This window comes from Chenopodium quinoa, unplaced genomic scaffold, assembly GCF_001683475.1.
Source record: "Chenopodium quinoa cultivar QQ74 unplaced genomic scaffold, ASM168347v1, whole genome shotgun sequence".
NCBI lineage: Eukaryota > Viridiplantae > Streptophyta > Magnoliopsida > Caryophyllales > Amaranthaceae > Chenopodium > Chenopodium quinoa.
In genome coordinates, this window is record NW_018745650.1 from 695,452 (window position 1) to 714,732 (window position 19,281).

General features: G+C 34.2%; 1 protein-coding gene across 2 annotated transcripts in view; it reads left to right on the top strand.

Annotated features, from left to right (window-relative positions):
• Positions 1-343: 343 nt before the first annotated feature.
• The window catches only part of LOC110716948, a 37,137-nt gene continuing 18,199 nt past the window's right edge, over positions 344-19,281 (top strand). The window contains exons 1-7 of one of the 2 annotated variants that reach the window (XM_021895600.1): positions 344-723; positions 971-1,059; positions 9,588-9,711; positions 13,185-13,844; positions 14,225-14,593; positions 14,662-14,766; positions 17,657-17,839. In XM_021895600.1, coding sequence (XP_021751292.1) covers positions 352-723; positions 971-1,059; positions 9,588-9,711; positions 13,185-13,844; positions 14,225-14,593; positions 14,662-14,766; positions 17,657-17,839 — 1,902 coding nt within the window. In that variant the 5' untranslated portion in view covers positions 344-351. The remainder of the gene's footprint in view (positions 724-970; positions 1,060-9,587; positions 9,712-13,184; positions 13,845-14,224; positions 14,594-14,661; positions 14,767-17,656; positions 17,840-19,281) is intronic. The other variant, XM_021895599.1, reaches the window with a different exon arrangement.

Below are 19,281 nucleotides of genomic sequence, written 5' to 3' on the forward strand. Positions count from 1 at the left end.
AGTTCTAGTATTAGTTTCTAGTAATCAAGACCTAAAGATAGTGTAGTACACCTGCAATTACACGAATTTAAAAGTTTAAATATTACTAGGGATTTCAACGCACGCAATGTGCGCGGTATGGCTAACCCTTTAAGAAGAATTATTACCGATATCCTCTATGCCTATACTTGTTTGCATAATATTTTATTAAAACTAGCTGCATGTAGACGATAAATGTGTTGGATCGATGTTGTGTAGTTGGGTGCAATGTTCAAAACTTTAGTTATGCTACTTTGATTTAGTGACTCAACGGTAATAGGATATTGAGTTCAATCAAGAAATATAAATGTCTAATATATATATAATAATTAAATGGAGAGATTTAATGCTTTTAAAATCAAATGGGGCCAAATATGTAAAAGAACTTTTTTAGGGATATCTCACAAGATTGAAACTAAAGTTAGCTTGATATTTTTTACATTATTTGATTATACTTCAAAAAAAAAAAAAAAAAAAAAAAAAAGAAAAAAAAAGAACGAATTACGGAATTATAGTTATAATACTGATTTACTGTACAAGGAGCAATTCGGAAACAAAAACGTAGATCCGTCCTCCTCTTCCTCTCATTCTATTGTTGGATACATAGTTATGGCGGCCGCCCCTCCTGCACTGCCTCAAGGACGGGCCTGTGTGCTCTTCGCTCAAACCTTCGTTCACCCTCAATTAGACGAATATGTTGACGAGGTAACTTCTCTTTCTCTCTCCAATTCTTCTTCCTTCTTGCAATTTTATTTTTTCTTAATTTTTAATTTATGCTCCAAATTTCCCGCCACTTATTCCAAGAAATTTGTCATTTGGGGATTTTTGGCTGCTATGAATTACTATAAATTTGATTTTATATGGTGAATTTGTGTTGGAGGTTCAAATTAATCCTTGGGTAAAGTTTTTGAATTTGTGAATCTTTGTAATTATGCCGTTTAATTTTTGTTAGGTCATGTTTGCTGAACCTATTGTGATTACTGCCTGCGAGTTTTTGGAGCAAAATGCATCGTCGGCTTCGTCTGCCGTCTCCCTTCTGGGGTATATACGACTTCTTTCTTTTCCGTTCTTTTCATTTTTGCTTTTCCTGGTGGTTATGTTCAATGCTGATTAATTGCATTTCTTCTGCAAGACAATTTGTACCTACTAGCTTCGTGTTTGTTTTGATAACTTGGAAAATGCAATTTGAAATTAGTGTAGAAGTTTAGTTTTTTAGGTCAAGGGTTTTGATGTGTTTTTCAGCGGAACCATAAAGATAGAAACAAGGGTAGTTTGAAGGAACTGAGAGTCTGTATGTGTCGCAATCAACCAAATGAACACAAATCGCATCAAGTGTTTTGGAATTTGGAAATAAGAAAACCAATTAATCATGCAACATCGTTATTAATTTTCATTAACTTAACATCTTTAAGGGCATGCTTGGATTAAGATATTAAGGTAATTTATTAATAGGGTGATAAAATTCAAACGAAAGAAAATGGAAGTGAATATAAGTAATTATAAGGAGGGGATATTTATGATGTAAGTGTAACTCTAAGGGGGGATTGTGTAGTGATGGTGTGGTGGCAGGTGAGAATAAGGGGAACTATTGCCCTCGTTTTGGGTAATAGTTATTATAGGTTGAGGGTAGGACCGGTTGGTAACTATACCCTCGCTATAAGGGTAATAATTTCACCTTCTCTCTCTTTTCTCATGTCACCACTATCTTATTTTATATCAACACCTAATCTTGTTTGATATCACCTCTAATCTCTTATGTTTTTCCTAGTTTGACTTTACCTCTTGGCCTAAGCATGACCTAAAGTATAATGTTCAACCAAAGGCCTATTAATTATCACATGAATTTCACTTATCTTATTTTATATGAACTTATTAGACTTTCTTTTACCTTATCCAAACTTATTAGATTGTAAATAAGTTAAAATTATACTATTTGAACTTATGAAGTTTGAACTAGTTAGAATTGAATTTAGTGAAAATTAGGTGGAGGTAGAATCGAGGGCCAAACTTTGAATTTATCTTGATCTTAAACTTTATCTCCTTATTTCCACTATTTTTCATAAACAAGTTAAATTAAATCAGTTTTTGATGATTTTATTTTAAGAAAATGAATATTTAGATAAATCCAAGTTCAATTTACAACAAAAATGAGTAATAATAAGTTCTAGAAAAGTTTAGATAAATTCAATTGAAAATCGGTTAAATATAACACCCATTTTTACCTTGAACTTTTCTTATATCTACTTCATTATATTTTAATCAACACATTTCCTTTAGGCATGTTTGCCAACTAAGCCAATTGATAGTTTAAATTTTATCTTTATTTATGTGCTAGAAAAATTATAAAAAATTGTTATTTAGAAAATAGATGTTTTAATGAATCTAACTCACATGACTATGTTAACTTAATCTAAAACTAAGTCAATGTAACTTATGTGAATAATGCCCAAAATCAAACGTGTCAACAAAAAAAAAAAAAAATTAGTAGAAAAAGTGTTGGAATTTTAGGTGTTGGAGTTGAATTTATTAAAATATTGTGTGTGTGTGTGTGCGTGTGTGTGTGTGTGTGTGTGTGTGGCGTTTGTTAGAGAATAAGCAATTATGAAAATAGAGATAGTAGGTTACTCTCCCTGTCCTTATCGACACTGTTTGACTTTTATAGAGTTTAACATATTTTTGTTAAATTTAGTATTATATAAAAGTTAGTGGTGGGGTAATTTAGGACCATTACTTTTGTTGGTGGAAGTGGGGAGATTTTTTGAATTGTTTTCATAAAAGTTAGAAAAAAGTAGTACCCATAACAAGTGAGAGAAAATATATGGATTAGTGGGACTATTACTTTTAAGGAAGAAGTAAAAGTGTGTTGGACAGTCCCGTAAGGAAAGCGTGTCAATTGGGATAGAGATAGTAATATTTTATGTAAAGTAAGGTGAGGCGAGATAAGAGAATTAATAAAAAAGTATGAGTGATGTGGGAGTAGGACTATGAGATAAGAGAGCTATAATAAAATAGTGTAGTATATTTCCATTCAAGGAAGTATTGCATTAAAAGTCTAGTTATTTTAAGAAAGTGTTGCATTAAAGGTCCATTTATTTTCACCTTATTTTTTTTGTACACTGAAATTATTTTTATTGATTAAACCTAATTTTCTTGATTATAATTGATTTTTACTTATTAAACTTATTTTTACTCTTTTGTGGTCTATTTGTTTTATTTATTGAAAATGTATATGTGTTGGATAAAACTTATTTTTAATTTTTTAAAGGAAAATTTGACAAATATTACTAATAGGGGTGTCAACGGGGCGGGGCGGGGCGGATTTTGGCATTCCCATCCCCATCCCCGCCTCACATTTTCATCCCCATCCCCATCCCCATGTCGGGTCTGAAAATAATCCCCGTCCCCGCCCGGCGGGTCCAACTCTAAAACCACCCCCGCCCCATCCCCGTCCCCGCCCCATACCCGCCAAACCCCCACCCCATACCCGCCAAACCCCCGCCCCATCCCCGCCAATTCCCCGCCCCATACCCGCCAACTTAGTATTGAGAAAAGCAACTGTCTTTCAAGTTTCAAGTGTCAACTGAAACCCTGCAGACTTCATAGTAGACTAATGAAAAAGTAGCAGTGCATACAAATCCCATTAACTCAAATCCAACAAAAACCACTGCAAGATCAACCATTTTCATAAAGTGCAACACCTTAGGCATACATACTACATTACTACATATTAAAAAACTTAAAATTAGTAGTACATAAGAGAAAAAAAAAAAACACTAACTCCAAATTGTCCAAAGTCCAAATATTAAAAATAACTACAAGTCTACAAATATTCAAATACATAACAAGAAATTCATTAGGCCTTGAATTATTCGGTGCAAAGTCCACTTGTTCCAGAATCGATATCACATGTTTCAAATCCTTCCTCTAATTCTCCCACTAATTTAGCATATTCATCATCCTTAAATTCTCCACAATCTGCAAATACAATGTGAATTAATTAAAATAAATAAATAAATAATATTATTAATTAAATAAAATTTTATTTTAGCTATTTACTTTTAGAAGCAGCCCATATCCAATTTTGAGTACACATCAAAGCTTCTACAGCTTCCGGTAAAAGCCGACTACGATAAGGATTAAGAACCCGACCACTTGTGCTAAATGCGGACTCTGATGCAACAGTAGAAACAGGAATGCTCAATATATCTCGTGCTATTTGCTGAAGAATGGGATATGTGCCTCCATTTGTCTTCCACCAGTTAAGAATATCAAAATCTTGGACTAGAGGCACATTAGCAGCATCTAAATACTTATCCAAATCTGATATATCATGACTTGAGTCCTTATCTTGTTGTAAAAATTCAGCAAATTCTTGCATAAAGGTCTCTTCATTGGATTTGCTACTACTACCCAAATCAAAAGCTTGTTGGTTGCTACTACCTTGAGTTTTACCCATCTTAGACCCATATTCATCAACCAATCTTCGTCGAAGATCACTAATTCTACTAACCTCAATTTCAAAGTCATGCTCATCAAAAATTTTTGCAAAATAAAAGCGAATAAGAGCCATTTTGTATCTAGGATCTAGTATTGTTGCCACTCCCATTAAGCCATTCACACTAGCCCAATACTTGTTATATTTTTGTAACATAATGTCGGCCATTTTCCTTACATAATCATGAGGAGATAAAAGCCAACCAGAAATAGCAATTCTCAAAGCACAAATTTTAGGAAAATAAAGATTGGCCGTAGGGTAATTTGTTCCTGAAAAATTAAGGGTAGTTTTACTAAACACTTCCAAATGTTCACATATTTTCTCAACTTTTTCCCAATCTTCAGGGGTCGGTGGATTCTTATATAAATTATTACGAGCACTTAAAACAACAAACACTTCTTTATAACTAGTAGCAATAGAAAGCATTTCATAAGTAGAATTCCGAAGGGTTTTGCAATCAAGTGCTAACTTTCTACTACACTCAGGAGTTATTTGCTTAGCCACTTGTTCAAACCTTTGTACTCTCTTATCAGAAGCAGTCCAAAACACAACACTATCCCTAATTCTTTGAACACCATTTGATACCATCTTGAACACAGCACTTAAACCATCTTGAACAATCAAATTTAATATGTGAGCACAACAACACATATGAAAAAAATCACCTCGCAATAAAAGTGAGCCATATGGAAACACTCCTTTCAAAATTTCCATCATTGCATCATTAGTTGAACAATTATCCACGGTTATAGAAGACAATCTAAGATCAAGATTCCATGATTGAATGCTTTCTTTCAAAGCATCAGCAAGAACCTCAGCAGTATGAGGGGCGGGGACATATAAAAACCTACCAAAACCAATGAAAATAACATATATTATTTGTCTATTCAATACTATTGTGGATATATGGGCTCATTATTATCATCCATCATCACAACTTATAATTCTTATGATTTTAAAATTCACACAAAAAACTATAGCAATACAAAGACAACCAAAAAAAATAAACAAGTTATAAGTAACCAGAAAACAATACCTTATGATCCGACTTTGCAACTTCCATGTATTATCAATAAAATGTGAGGTGACCGCCATATAACCTTTTCTCTGGTTGTCAGCTGTCCACATGTCAGTAGTTAAGGCAATCTTACCCTTTGCTTTCCTCAACAAGGTTGCAACATTCTCCTTCTCAAGCTCATATCTTTTCATAATATCTTTTCTAGCTGTGTTGCGAGACGGCACTTTAAATCCAGGTTGGAGTGTCTTGCTATATTTTCTAAAACCAATATGCTCAACCATGCTAATTGGATACTCATGCAAAATAATCATCTCTGCCAAGTCTCTTCTTCCATCTTCTTGGTGGAATTCGTAAGGAGCCAATGTCATCGTGTCATTCTTATCATTCAAGTTTTTTTTTGTACCAAACATTCTTGTTTGTCGAAGATCTTGACATACTCTCTTTGGACATATTTTTATATGATCTTTCAAATGAGTAGTTCCTGCTTTTGACCCACCAGCAAGTAGCTTGGAGCAATGGTTGCACTCAGCTTTTATCACATCCCCAACTCTCTTTCTCTTAAAATCAGACCACACTGCCGAAGTATGCCTACTAGTAATTGGTAGGAGAGAAGGATCGGAATTAGTCTCTAGAGGACTTTCATCATCATCTATTGCAATTGGAGTATTACTAGCGGAAGTGGGAACACTAGCGTTATTCTCATTTTTAGATGTCATTCTCCCCTGTAAAAATTAAATAAAGACAATTAATGCACTAGACATATTGACTACAGTATTGAACACATTTGACATCTCAGAAACAGCAATAATAAATTAATAATAGCAAATTAGCAATGCACAGCAGCAAAGGCAGATCATGCTTCTAGCACAGCTATCGGAAGATATCATGTTGAAAGGCCTATCAATGCATAATGTCATACTGTAACTGCTATGTTAATATATTGTTGCTGCTGCATAACCAGTTAACCACCTATCACACTAAGTCACTAACCACTACATACTGGCTGCCAGCAACAGCATCACCAAATTTAGTACTCTCATTTTGTAAGAAAGAGGGAGACAACAAACACAAACACAAGGACATCAAAATATAGTACAGTAGTTGTACAATTTGGTGTCTCAAAGTCTTCATTCTTAAAAGCTGTCAGCTTACGACATTAAAGATCCAACCTGTTCTTCCACTCTATCTATACACACCCACTTTCTTAACCACCAAAATCAGCACCAGATTATCCATCCACATTTTCATTACCCCAACTCAATTTGCATACATTGTGATCAATTTCATCAATATTGAGTACTACTTAAATTACAGTATAACAACAATAGTATGATACTATGATAATAGTTTGAAATTCATTTCTCACGCTTTTATACAATCTCAATAACAAAGAATACAACAAAATTTGAAGAAAATTCTTACCTGGGTTATTTAACAATTCTCAATAGAAATTGCTCCAACTTCCCCCAATTTTTATGCTACAACACAAATTTATAGCCACTGAGCCACATAGATACAAACACAAACGCTCACACACACCATGCATCATTCATAGGCTAATAGCCAGTCATTTTCAATTCAAATTTAGTAAAAAATCAGTATATATATTTTGAACTACAATACAATCAAAATTCATCCCCACTTAATTATATACAAAGTGTGTTAAGTTAGTGTGTACTACAGAGATTGATCTTAGTAAATGAATTAAATAAAAAAAAAAGTAACTAAATCTATAATGATCGAATAAGTGGTCAAATGACATAATCCGAATTTAGTTATCACACATAAGCTAAAATAATAAACATAAACTTATAAGTCTGAAATTAATGAGAAAAACTAATTACAATCTATACATATTTCGACTTTATTATATCTATTTTGTGAAATTAAATATAAAAAAACAAGTAATGAAAATTCTAGATTAAAACCCTAATAAACTAAAAAATTTGGAGGTCATCATATTCATACATTATCATACAAAAAATAACAGTAATCAACTACATTGCATTATATTGAAAGTATCATACAAATATAACACGAAACCCTAGCTCAATCAAATGAAATATTGAAAACCGCAATCGAACAAATCATAAATAAAAGACGAATCACATACTTTCAATCGAAAACCCAATTAAGAAATTCTTAATTGAACATATTGAATTAAGAAAATTCAAAGATAATAACGCGAAAACGTTTACCTAAATTGAATGAGTTGCAGCCTTGCAAGATCGAGGTTGAAGAAGAAGGATCGAAGAGATTTGATTGCAGACGAGGACCACGAGGTTGAAGAAGAAGGATCGAAGAGAGGGGTTTGAGGCTTGAGGAAGAGATTCAGCGCTTGAGACAGTGAGGCAGTGAGACTGTGAGAGGAGAGAGTGAGGCAGTGAGGCTAGGGTTTTTGTTTTAAGAATGATTGAATGACTGAATGAGGGTGGGTATTGGGTAAGTGGGTTACTGGGTTAGATTTCATTAGGTGTAGTAATTTTTTTTTTTTTAATCGTATTATGCTATGGCTAGTCGGGTCTTATGCGGGTATGGGGTGGGTATAAAGCGGGTATGGGTCGGGTATGGAGTGGGTCAGGCGGGGCGGGTACGGGGTGGGTCAGGCGGGGCGGGTATGGGGCGGGTCTGGGCGGGGCGGGTATTACATAACAACCATCCCCGCCCCATCACCCATGGCGGGTATGGATTTTAGACCCATCCCCGCCCCGCGACCCGCCAAAGCTAGACCCATCCCCGCCCCATCGGGGCGGGGATGGGGCGGGTCTCCTACTAGACCCGCCCCAGTGACATCCCTAATTACTAATAATTATACCCATTTTTTACAAAACCACCAACATTTTTTTTTTAATTTACCACTAACTATTCTTCAAAACCTTAAAAATTACCACATGTTTGCCCAATGACGTCATAGTGGGCCCCACTCTTCAATTTCCTTCCTTTCCTATTTCTCTTTTCTCGATTCTCACCTCTATTATCACTTTTTTAATAGCATATGATGGAATTGTTGTTGCATTGTTGTTTGGTATGAGTAAGAATGGTGAATTCAAACCCTAATTGCCGCACTAATCGCAATTTTTTCGCAAATTAAGTAGAGAAAGAGAAGAAGAGGGAAGAATAAAGGTGAGAATCGAGAGAAGAGAAGGGGAAAATGAGGGAAATTGAAGAGTGGTGCCCACTATGACGTCACTATAGAAGAATTAGGAAAGCAGGTGGTAATTTTTAAGGTTTTGAACAATTGTTGGTGGTAAATAAAAAAAAGAATTGTTGGTGGTTTTGTAAAAAATGGGTATAATTGTTGGTTGTATTTTTCAAATTTTCCTTTTTAAATTTAACTAAGGAATATTTAATGTAAACATCCTAATCAGTAGGACATGTGGGTAGATTACTTATCTAATGTATCTAACATCTTTAAGTGGGCTAGTACAATTCAAATAAAGTACGTAATTTTTTTAAGGTCCATCACATGTGGGTATACCCATGGTTTGATGTAACAGTGTCCTAGTCTAAAAGGTGGCGTCTCGTGGATGTTGCCATGTATGCAATTGATAGCGAAATGTACTAGAAAGCAATAATTAGTTATCTTTTTTCTTCTTATTTTTAGTTTTATTATAATCAATCTTGTTTGCATTATTAACTACTCCTTCCGAACCCTAAAAGTGTGACTCTCTTTCCATTTGTGAGCCGTTTCAAATCTACTTGTTCTATTTTTTGGAAAAACCTTTTAACTATCTTATCCATCCTACCTAACACAATTCGCACCATTTTACATTTTAAACCTTTTTAACATTATTTTTCTTACCTTTTTCACCTTTTTCTTGTACTCACCCACCGTTTTACCCCACCTCTCTTATTTTATTCACTTTTTCCTTACGTCCACTAGCTTTTTCTATGCATTCCTAGAAATTAGAGTCTATAGTAGTAAGCTAGTCGAACTTAGGGAGTACTTACTCTTCTAAGTTAGTTTTAAAGTAGTAATGATCTCATAGACATTTTTGTCTTTTCCCATGAATGATTAATGGTGAATATTATTGTCTTCAATGTTAACTTTTCCAGGGCTACTTTACCTCCTTCATTTGCTTTGGAAGTATTTGTTCAATGTGAAGGGGAAGCGAGATTCAGGCGTCTTTGCCAACCATTTCTATATTCACACTCATCATCGAATGTACTTGAAGTTGAGGTAGTTAATGCTTCATGTTTTGTAAATTTGTATATGTGCTCATTGACGTATGTCTTCTCACGCAAAGTTGTGTTTTTGGAATGAAGCATTTGACATAGTTTTAAAATTTATAGTGAAATGACAATTCTCTTAAAATTAATTGATACGTTAATTTAGTAGATACAATAAAGTTTAGCATTTTGTTTACATTTTCCTTATTTAGAGTGTTTATGAGTTCTAGTTTTTGGTGTTTTGATTTGGATCAACAATGTGTGGTTTAATGAGTAAAATTAATGCATTTAAGATTTTGATATGCTACAAATTTCATCATTTGATTTAAACACACTATTTCACTCATTTTAAGAGAGTTGAATCGAGTGGGCCCTATATACTGAATACACTTAAGTTAATCCTTTATCTCCATAACCTCTTTTCTACTAATTACCAAACACTTCCTAAACCTTCACCTCCACCACCATTGTCGCCACCACTAATGCCCACATCTACAACCACCATTGCACCATAGATCATTGTAAAAATGATGTAAAAAATCAACGATTTAACATTGATAGCAAATGCACACTTTTGCACACTTTTTGCACACAAACTAAAATTTGAAAACTACAATCATCAAAGAAAACCATTCAATTTTGTTTGGAGAAAAAATTAAGGTTGAATGACTTACTATTGTCATGAAAACAACCCATCTTCTTTTCATTCTTTTCCCATCACCACCTTCATGACCACTAGAGGAGAGAAAACATCAAGAAAGGAAGTATGAACTAGGTTACATTTAACCTCTTGATGGTTAGGTTTGGCTTTTGAAGTTTCCGAAGCCTCTTATTATTTCAACCATCATGGGTTGAAATTAGCCCATTTACTTAATTCATGGAAAATAGCGATGGAAGTTTGGTTGGTTTTGCTTAATGAAGTATATGCGTTTTGTAGATCTAATGGATTTGGGGATAATGGCGAAGGACTTTGAAGTTTCTAAAGCTAATTCAACTACCATAGGTTGAATTTACCCCATTTTACTCAATTCATGGAAAATGGTGGTGGTAGTTTGGCCAGTTTTGCTGAATGAAGTTCTTAGGGTTTGTATATCTAGTGGTTTTGGCGAAAAAAAGTGACAGTGGGTGGTGATTTTAGTGGGTTTGGTGGAGGTGGGTAGAGGTTTTGGTGAGGTTGATGGTGGTTCCGGCAAGAGTGGTGGAGGTGGGGGGTTGATTTCAGTGAGGTGGGTGGAGGTTAGAGTGGATGGTTAAGTGGGATGCTGGTGAAAATAGGGGGGAGAGAGAGAGAGAGAGAGAGAGAGAGAGAGAGAGAGACTAAGAAGAAAGGAGAGGGTTAATTAAAAGAAATTAAGTTGCTTAAATAAGGGTAAAATTGTGAATTAGGCTAAAAAAAGTATTTTTAAAAGGTGTGTTGCAAGTATCGTGACATTTTTCGTTTATTGGAAATGTTGGATGTAAATAGAAATGGAGAAAGTAATATTTTGGAGAATCCTAGTAAGTATCTATCTTCAGTCGGTAATATGTAAAGAAATATGTTTCTTCGGAAAAGGATCTTATAATGGGTGTTACTTCCTTTGTAGTGCCTTGTAGTGGCTATGTAGTACCTTTCTCGTACTTAAGGTTTAGCGGTTTAGGATTCACTCCTTTGGTTAAGGGCACCTTGTCTATTATTTCCTCTGTTCCACAAATATTGCAACAATTACCATTTTAGGAAGTTTCACAAATATTGCTACATTTCCCCATTTGCACATGTTCTCTCTTTCTCTCTCCTTATCATATGGACCCTATCTTTATTACTCTCCATCTCTCCCCTCTTCTTAAAATCTGTATCCCATCCCCATGTTGCAATATTTAGGAACGGTTTTCCAATTAGAAATTTTTAGAAGTATAAGCAACAATGTCTCTAATACTTATTCTATGTTACCTTCTTCGGAGCTAGAAGCTAGAACTCTGATTCCATGTTTCTCAAGAAGGTTTATTATGAGTTAAGGGCTTATTTAAACTCTTGGAGTTAGAGTGTCTATGAATATCCTATGAGAAATGAGTTAGGTGGGGAGTAGTGGCATTGTTCCCCACCTCAAAGCCTTGTAGTCTGGGAATCAAATCTCATGGAGCTCATTTGAGGGATTTTCTTTACCTTCCCCTTTAATTGAGCTCCCTTCTAATTTTAAAAATAAAAAAAAAATTCTATGAGAAATGTGCTTGGTAGTCATGTGCCATGCTATTGTGGTTTGTACCAGCTATTATAACGTTTGAATTCCTCATATTTGGATAAAGAAGGGAGTGCATAGAAATATGTCGTCAATGGATCAGCATGGCTGTTAATGTAATGGTGAATGCTGATATTAGTCTCGTATGGTTTCTTCTTCGTCCATCAGTGGCTTCTGCTTAGTCACTTCTATGTAACGTAAATATATGAGACACAAGATACTAAGGACACATGCCTTTGATCAAACATATTTTTTGTGACAACTTTGTGGTTGATGCCTAAAGGAAGGGTGCATAATTTTTTCCGATAAATGTTTCACTCTTTAGTTTTCATGCACTTGAAACTTTAAAACTCTTGTGCCTGAATGTATATGTGGAATTTAGAGATTTAGACTATCGGCCGACTTATGTTTTTAGGAATTTTTCAATTATAATCTATTCTTTATGTCAAGAAGCCATTGAAACTATAAAAATTTAAGAACATTTGATCTTCCTTGTTAAATTACTCATCAACATATCTTGTATCTATGCTAGAAAGTAAAACTTCATTTAAATATTTGAAAGGAGATTTGTTCAAATAATAGAAAGGCTCTCAATTAGCAACTTCATTACCTTGCGCATTGAGGATATAATAAGTTCTACCTTAAAAGAGTGCCTCCATAATGTCTAAGCTACTTACACTTTATTCTAGCTATATCTAATTATCTATCATAAACACATCAAGGTTTTTGAGTGTTAGTTTTATTAGAAGGATTACAGTCAAGTGTCCATGTCCATATAAGATATCAAATATATGTCTGGAATAGTTATGGCAAGGAATTAGAGATTTAGAGGTAGTTAGGCTTATTGTTCTATGTTTGATTCTCTCTCTCTTTCCCACATTGTTTATCCTCCTGGTTTGTTATTCTGTTTAAACGTTATTGTTCATTTCATTCTTGGTTGTATCCTGGACCTTAAATTCACCCTTACTCGGATTGCTGAAGCACTATTTTTGTTTTCCTTTCATTTTTCTTTATGGACATGGGTTTGGTATTTGGCACATCTCCTTTATTGATTAAATGTATTCATTCTTGTGTACCTCCCTCCCAAAATACCGTTCATTTATCTTTGTGGACATGGGTTTGGTATTTGGCACATCTTCTGTATTGATGAGTTTTATTCATTCTTGAGTGCCCACCCCCACTTCCCTTCCCCAAATTAAAATAAAGAAAGATAAACATACATGCTTTCAGAATAACCTTCTTGTTACTGACATATGCTACGGCTTGTCAGGCTGTGGTGACTAATCATTTGGTTGTGAGGGGCAGTTATCGGAGTCTAAGCTTGGTTGTATATGGAAACACAGCTGAAGATCTTGGGCAATTTAATGTTGACTTTGACTTGGACAACTCTGTTGCGAATCTTGTTTCTTCTTCTGAGGCGAAGCTTGAGGACCTGCCACCTCTATTACATTCTAGAAATCCTAAATTTGAGGATGCAATTTCCTCTCTGCAGGCCTTGTCTTCAATACTTCCAGCATTAGATATTTCTGTAGAGATGCGGCAATTTTTGCAACTTATATATAAGGTACTGGATATACCAAATTTTGGTGATATTAGTCAGAAGGTCATGGCTATAATTACTTCAACAGCTGCATCTTTCTTCACAAATGATTTGGTTAGTGCTGGAATCATACTGCAAGAGTTAAATTTGGGAGCATTAGCAAATGCGAAAGAATCTTTTCATGTTTTCACTGAGGCTCAGAGGAATCTTTTCAATCTTTGTAAAAGATATGTTGAAGCAGGTCATGTATATGGAGATTTTTTGGTAGAGTGCAGTTTTCTAGAGTCTGAAGCTGATTTAGCCACTTCTAAAGAGTTGGTGGATATGTTGTTCCAGCATTTCCCATTTAATAGGGATATTGCATTTGTTGGACATCCTCATTTATCGCAGGTAAAGTATGATTTTCCTAATGATGTGGAAAGTCTTGTCAAATGGATTGGATATTAATGATTTAGAATTTTTGCCCTCTTCCATGGTCATGTTTTTCTCGAGGACATAAAATTATATTATGCTTCCAGATGCTTCTTTGTATTTCTCATATTTCACAGTACCAATATTTTTGCAATCCTTGTTTCCACCTTTTCTTATTATATTATTTATAAAATGTAGGAGATGCTTTTTTCCATCTCTTATATTTTTGGGCCCTGTGTAATATCATGAATGGAAGTATTGCATTTTATTAATTCTCTATACACGGTTTGTTGTTGATTCTTTGATACATTGGCATCTGACTTATCCCTTCTTCCATTGATTTTTTTTTTTCATTCCAGAGTAATAATGTACTTCTTTGGTTGAGTTTATCTCTGATTCTATGCTCGGGAAAGGAAAGTTGTTTTCATTATGTAAATGGTGGAGGAATGGAGCAGCTTGCACATTTTCTTAGCTCGGAAATGCAAAATAGTGCGACTGTAACATTGATGCTTCTTGGGGCTGTTGAACAAGCTACTCGATACTCTGTTGGGTGTGAAGGTTTCTTAGGTTGGTGGCCTCGTGAAGGTGAAAATGTTCCATCTGGTGTTAGTGAGGGATATAGCCAACTGTTAAAGTTAGTAATGCAAAAACAACGGCATGATATCGCTGGATTGGCGACTTATATCCTTCAGCGGTTGCGTTTCTATGAAGTTGCTTCAAGATATGAGGTATATTTTCTGGCTTCTGAATGCTTAATTATGATTCAAGGAGCTATTCTCATTATTCCGATTGGCAGTATGCAGTGTTATCCATATTGGGAGGACTCTCAGGTGATGGTAATGCTACACCGACGACTTTAAGCCTGTTAATGAACGCCAAGTTACAGCTAAGGAAGCTCTTGGTAAGTATCAAGTTGTTCAATTTTTTTCTTTTTTTTGGGTGTTACAAGGGTATGCATTATTCCATCTTAAATAATTTTGTTTAATTTTTTTTGTATGCTAGAGTAGCTTTTGCATTTGTATTCAATGGTGGCATATAAATTTTTTTTTGGTATCCAAAGTGAGAAGTGATAGTACATTGATAATTAATTTACTAATGTCATGGAATAAAAAAAATAAGTTTTGTCGTTCCACTTATTGTCCTGTTTATGAGTGCCTGAGTGGTTAGCAGTTGACTGATTAATATAGCTGGTTTGACTAGCTGTTTTCATTATCAGTTTGGTCACGTAAATGACCAATAAGGACATTAGCTTAATTTATTGTTGAGCATTTTTCATTAATAGATTAATTGAATTTCAATAAAAATAATTTCCCGGTGTTTCTAAATAATTGCACTATTTCTCATTTTAAGGTCAAACTTTAAAAACTGACCATAATATTTCACTATTATATTAAAGAAAATATTGTCAAGTGAGATTTTGTTGGAAGCGTCTCAAAATTTATTTTCAAAATATCAATTGTTTGTAATTTTTAACTATGCACGATTAAAGATATTCATGGTCAAAGTAGTGCCTTGGAGACCGTGAAAAAGCAAATGGTGCATTATTTAGTGATGGAGTAATTAGATAATTATGGATAATATATTAATACATACTTCTTATAAGATATAGATAAAAAGGAAAAGAAGGAAAAGAGGAATAATGAGAAAATCAGAAATGGAATATAAATTATTATAAAAATAGGGAAGGGGGGGGGGGAGTTATTCCCTTATAACGAATACAATGAACTGGGCAAATATCCCAATTATTAGCCCATCCTAATTTTTAGCCTATATTCTCGTCCTCTGACCTTTCTTTCTTTTTCCCTCTCTATTTTCACGTTCTCCCTTGTATTCAGTCCCTTGTCTTCTCTTTGGCTCTTTCTCCACCATTCTTGGTCTTTCAATGTAATGCTCACTATTTTCTCAATTTATTTTATCTTTCTGTAACCATGAAACAGATTGATTATATTCTAACTGCAAGCAGTCTCATGCGGCGTATTCTTTGCTTATCTTCTCTAAATCACTCACCATCAATTTTTCAAATCTAATGAACTTGAAAATCAATAGTTTTCTTTTTAAGCTCGCCTTGATCTTCAAACTTGTTTAACCAGATCTTATTTTTATTGAAAAGATGAACATGTGAGAATTTATCCAGTAGCCAAGTCAATTTATAATTAAAGTTTATTGCTCAATATGTTTCACTAATGATTATAGGGAAACTTATTGTTACTTCTATCCTTTGAACTATCATGTGAATAAAATTAAATACCAGTTCAAGGTGCAATTTGTCTCTGCTTCAAAATCAAATGTTTGGGTTGTATCTGCTTATACAAACCTCTTCCCACCAAACACTTGAATCAATGGTTTCATGTAGTCAAACCTCCAATTTCTCATGAAACTGCTCCCAACCAAACAAGGGCAATATGGAATGCAGTGAATAGTGACATGAATAATGAAGTTAGGGTCAAAATGTCATTTTTGTTTGAACTATCATGTGATGATTACAGGAAATAAGATGTCAAACTGACTACTTAAACGTGACCTTAACGTTTTTAAGTTCTAAGGAGAATTTGTAAAATGCTTGTTGCCTGTGCCTGTTCAAGGTCTTTTTATTTGTTCGGGCCTTAAGGGTGTGAATTAAAATGTATTGAACTTTTCTAAACTACCAAAGTGGGTATGATGGTGTCTTGAGGGCAGCAACTGGATTTTGGTACTTATAGAACATCAAAATGGGTAGGAAATTACCAAAATAAGATTAAAAGATTCTATTGCCACAACAACTAAATTTCAGATGTAGAAAATCATTTTTGTAAATATTGTGTGATTATGTCAAACGTGTGATTAGGTGACGTGGATTTGAGTGGCTTTGGTCAATACTCAAAGTTAACATCATCTTTGAGCTATCTATATGCTGTTGTTTTGGGATTGCTTATTTGGCTATTTTGGTACGAGGGTTGTTGGGCTATAAAGGACGCTTGATGTACAAGGAAGCTACTAGGATTGGCTTAATCCTAGTAAAATCAGGATAAGTCGTATCTTTTTGATGTTTTATTAGGAGTCAAAGTTTTACTAATTCCTTAATGGTGTGATTTTGTGTGTAAAATAAAAGATCTATATTATTGTTAGAAGTCCTAGTCTAAGTAGGTGTTTATTTTCTCATTTATTTAGATTGGTTTGAGATTATTTTAGATTTTATATTGCCTATATAAGGAGTCTTAGGTTGTCATTTGTAATAACGTGTGATGCGATGCTTATTCGCTCAATCTTGCTGTTCTAGTTTGGTTTATTAATTGGTCCGTTTGATCAAATCGTTTTGTTTAGGTCCGTTTGACTCTAAATTAAATTCCTAGATTTTGCGAAGTCCATTTGATGTAGAAAAATCGTACCATTAGGGTGCTCAATTTATACACTTTAATTTTATCGATAAAAGGATCCTGAATCCACAACAGTTAATTTTTAGATTATAGAACTACACTATGGCATTGTAGATATTTTAAATATTTTGACTTCAGTTGTTGAGCTGTGTGCTCAACTAGCACCTTTTGGCTGTGTTTATAGGTGTTGACTCTCTTTATCTGTCAAAAAAGCAATTTCTTTATTTGTAAGTTCTCTACAGTTGATTTAATTATGTTATGTGTTAAAAAATCAATGGAGGGATGGTTTTTCTTTTTATGCTCTGTTGATTTTTGATGATGTAGTCCAATTACATGTCTTGTAGTATCTAGGAAATGGATGTCTATCATGTGTTATCTAGTTCTCTTGTAATGTTGCACTTATTCTTATTTTCTGTTTGTTGACAATTGTATATGCAGAAAATGATTAATTCATCTGGTTGGGTTGAGGATCCTTCTCCTACAGCCTGTGCCATCCGTTCATTAATGGTGGCAGCACCTGAAGGTTTACTGTCTTTCAAAGCATCTAGCAAACTTATCGCCTCATCAAGTTGTCGTTTTCTGCATCAGAAAGTTGATGCAAAGTTGCTCTCACTTTTGAAGGTATTTTTTCTAGGATAGCTTCTTGCTCCGTGTCCTCTTTTAATTTATTTAACATTGTTTCCAGAATCTGTTTCAAACAAAAAAAAAAAAAAAAAAAAAAAAAAACAATAATTTCCAGAATCAGGGTATTGCGATGTGAGATCATGAAGTTGTAGTTCATATACCCATATAGATGTCTCAAGGCAATATACTTTTCTAACATTTCTTGGATAGTTTGAAAGTATTGATAATCAAGTCCACAGAATTAATTTCTGTTGATCTATTACACTTTCATTCTATTTTTAAATATTACCTTATGGTGTGTTAAGATTCCAGAATTTTCTGGAATGGGCTAAAATCAAGTGTTTGGGTTTTGCAAAGCTTACAGATCCAGATTTGGTATTGATAATCAAGTCCGCAGAATTATCTTCTGTTGATCTATTGCACTTTCATATTGTTTTTAATTATTTCCTTATGCTGTGTAAGATTCCAGAATTTTATGGAATTGGCTGTAATAAAGAGCTTGGGTTATACAAAGCTTACAGATCCAGATTTGACCCTATATATGAAGCATTTTACAAGTGCCCATACATGTGTAAATTTAATTTTTTAAATGACCCTTCCTCAGCCGCCCAATTTTCTTGCGTTTTGTTTTATACAGTTTCTCAGTTCCTCACAACTCTCTTTCTATCTCCCTGCCCAAACCCACTCTCTTCCCAGTTCTGACCACTGCACGTCTTCCCCAACGACCACCACTCTCCTCCGCCACCACAGCTTGCTGCTTGCCACAGCTCTAAATATTGATTGATGTGATCTAGTTGTCAAAGGGCATAAACTTGATATGAATTGAAGTCTTATTCATCTTTTGGTTGCTGTTCCAGCAGTGGAGGCCTGATGTCACATACTATATATCAATTGTTATACTCTTTTGTTTTAACTGCTGGAAGTTTTTAAATTTGAGTTCAGTAATTTCTTGTTTTATGTATCTTCTTTCACCATTTTCTCAATTCATGAAGAAAAAAGTATCTGTTTGGTTCTATCATATTTTCCTGAATTTCGATCCCTATACGTAGAATTTTTTGCAGAAGAATGAATCTGCTCACATATAAGTTAACTTTTAAACAGGCATATGTTTACACTGTTTACTGCATGGCACATAAATATTTATTATGGGAAAACTCATTATTGGAAACCTGATCAAATTTAGGAACATAAATTGGTTTTATATCAAGTCAATTATATTATTAGCTGACTTTATGCTTAAATCTGAAAACTTTGGCATCATGCTCCAAGAATAGACAAAGATAGATTCCATGTTTGTGGTCTATTGACATTGGATGTTTTACTCTCTTGCTTCCATCATTTCTCACCGGCCTGCCTTTAAAAATTCCATACTCCCTCAGTATTGTATTACTTGCTCCATTTCTCCATGTGCGGAGTTTTAGGAGAAATAGTAGAAAGTA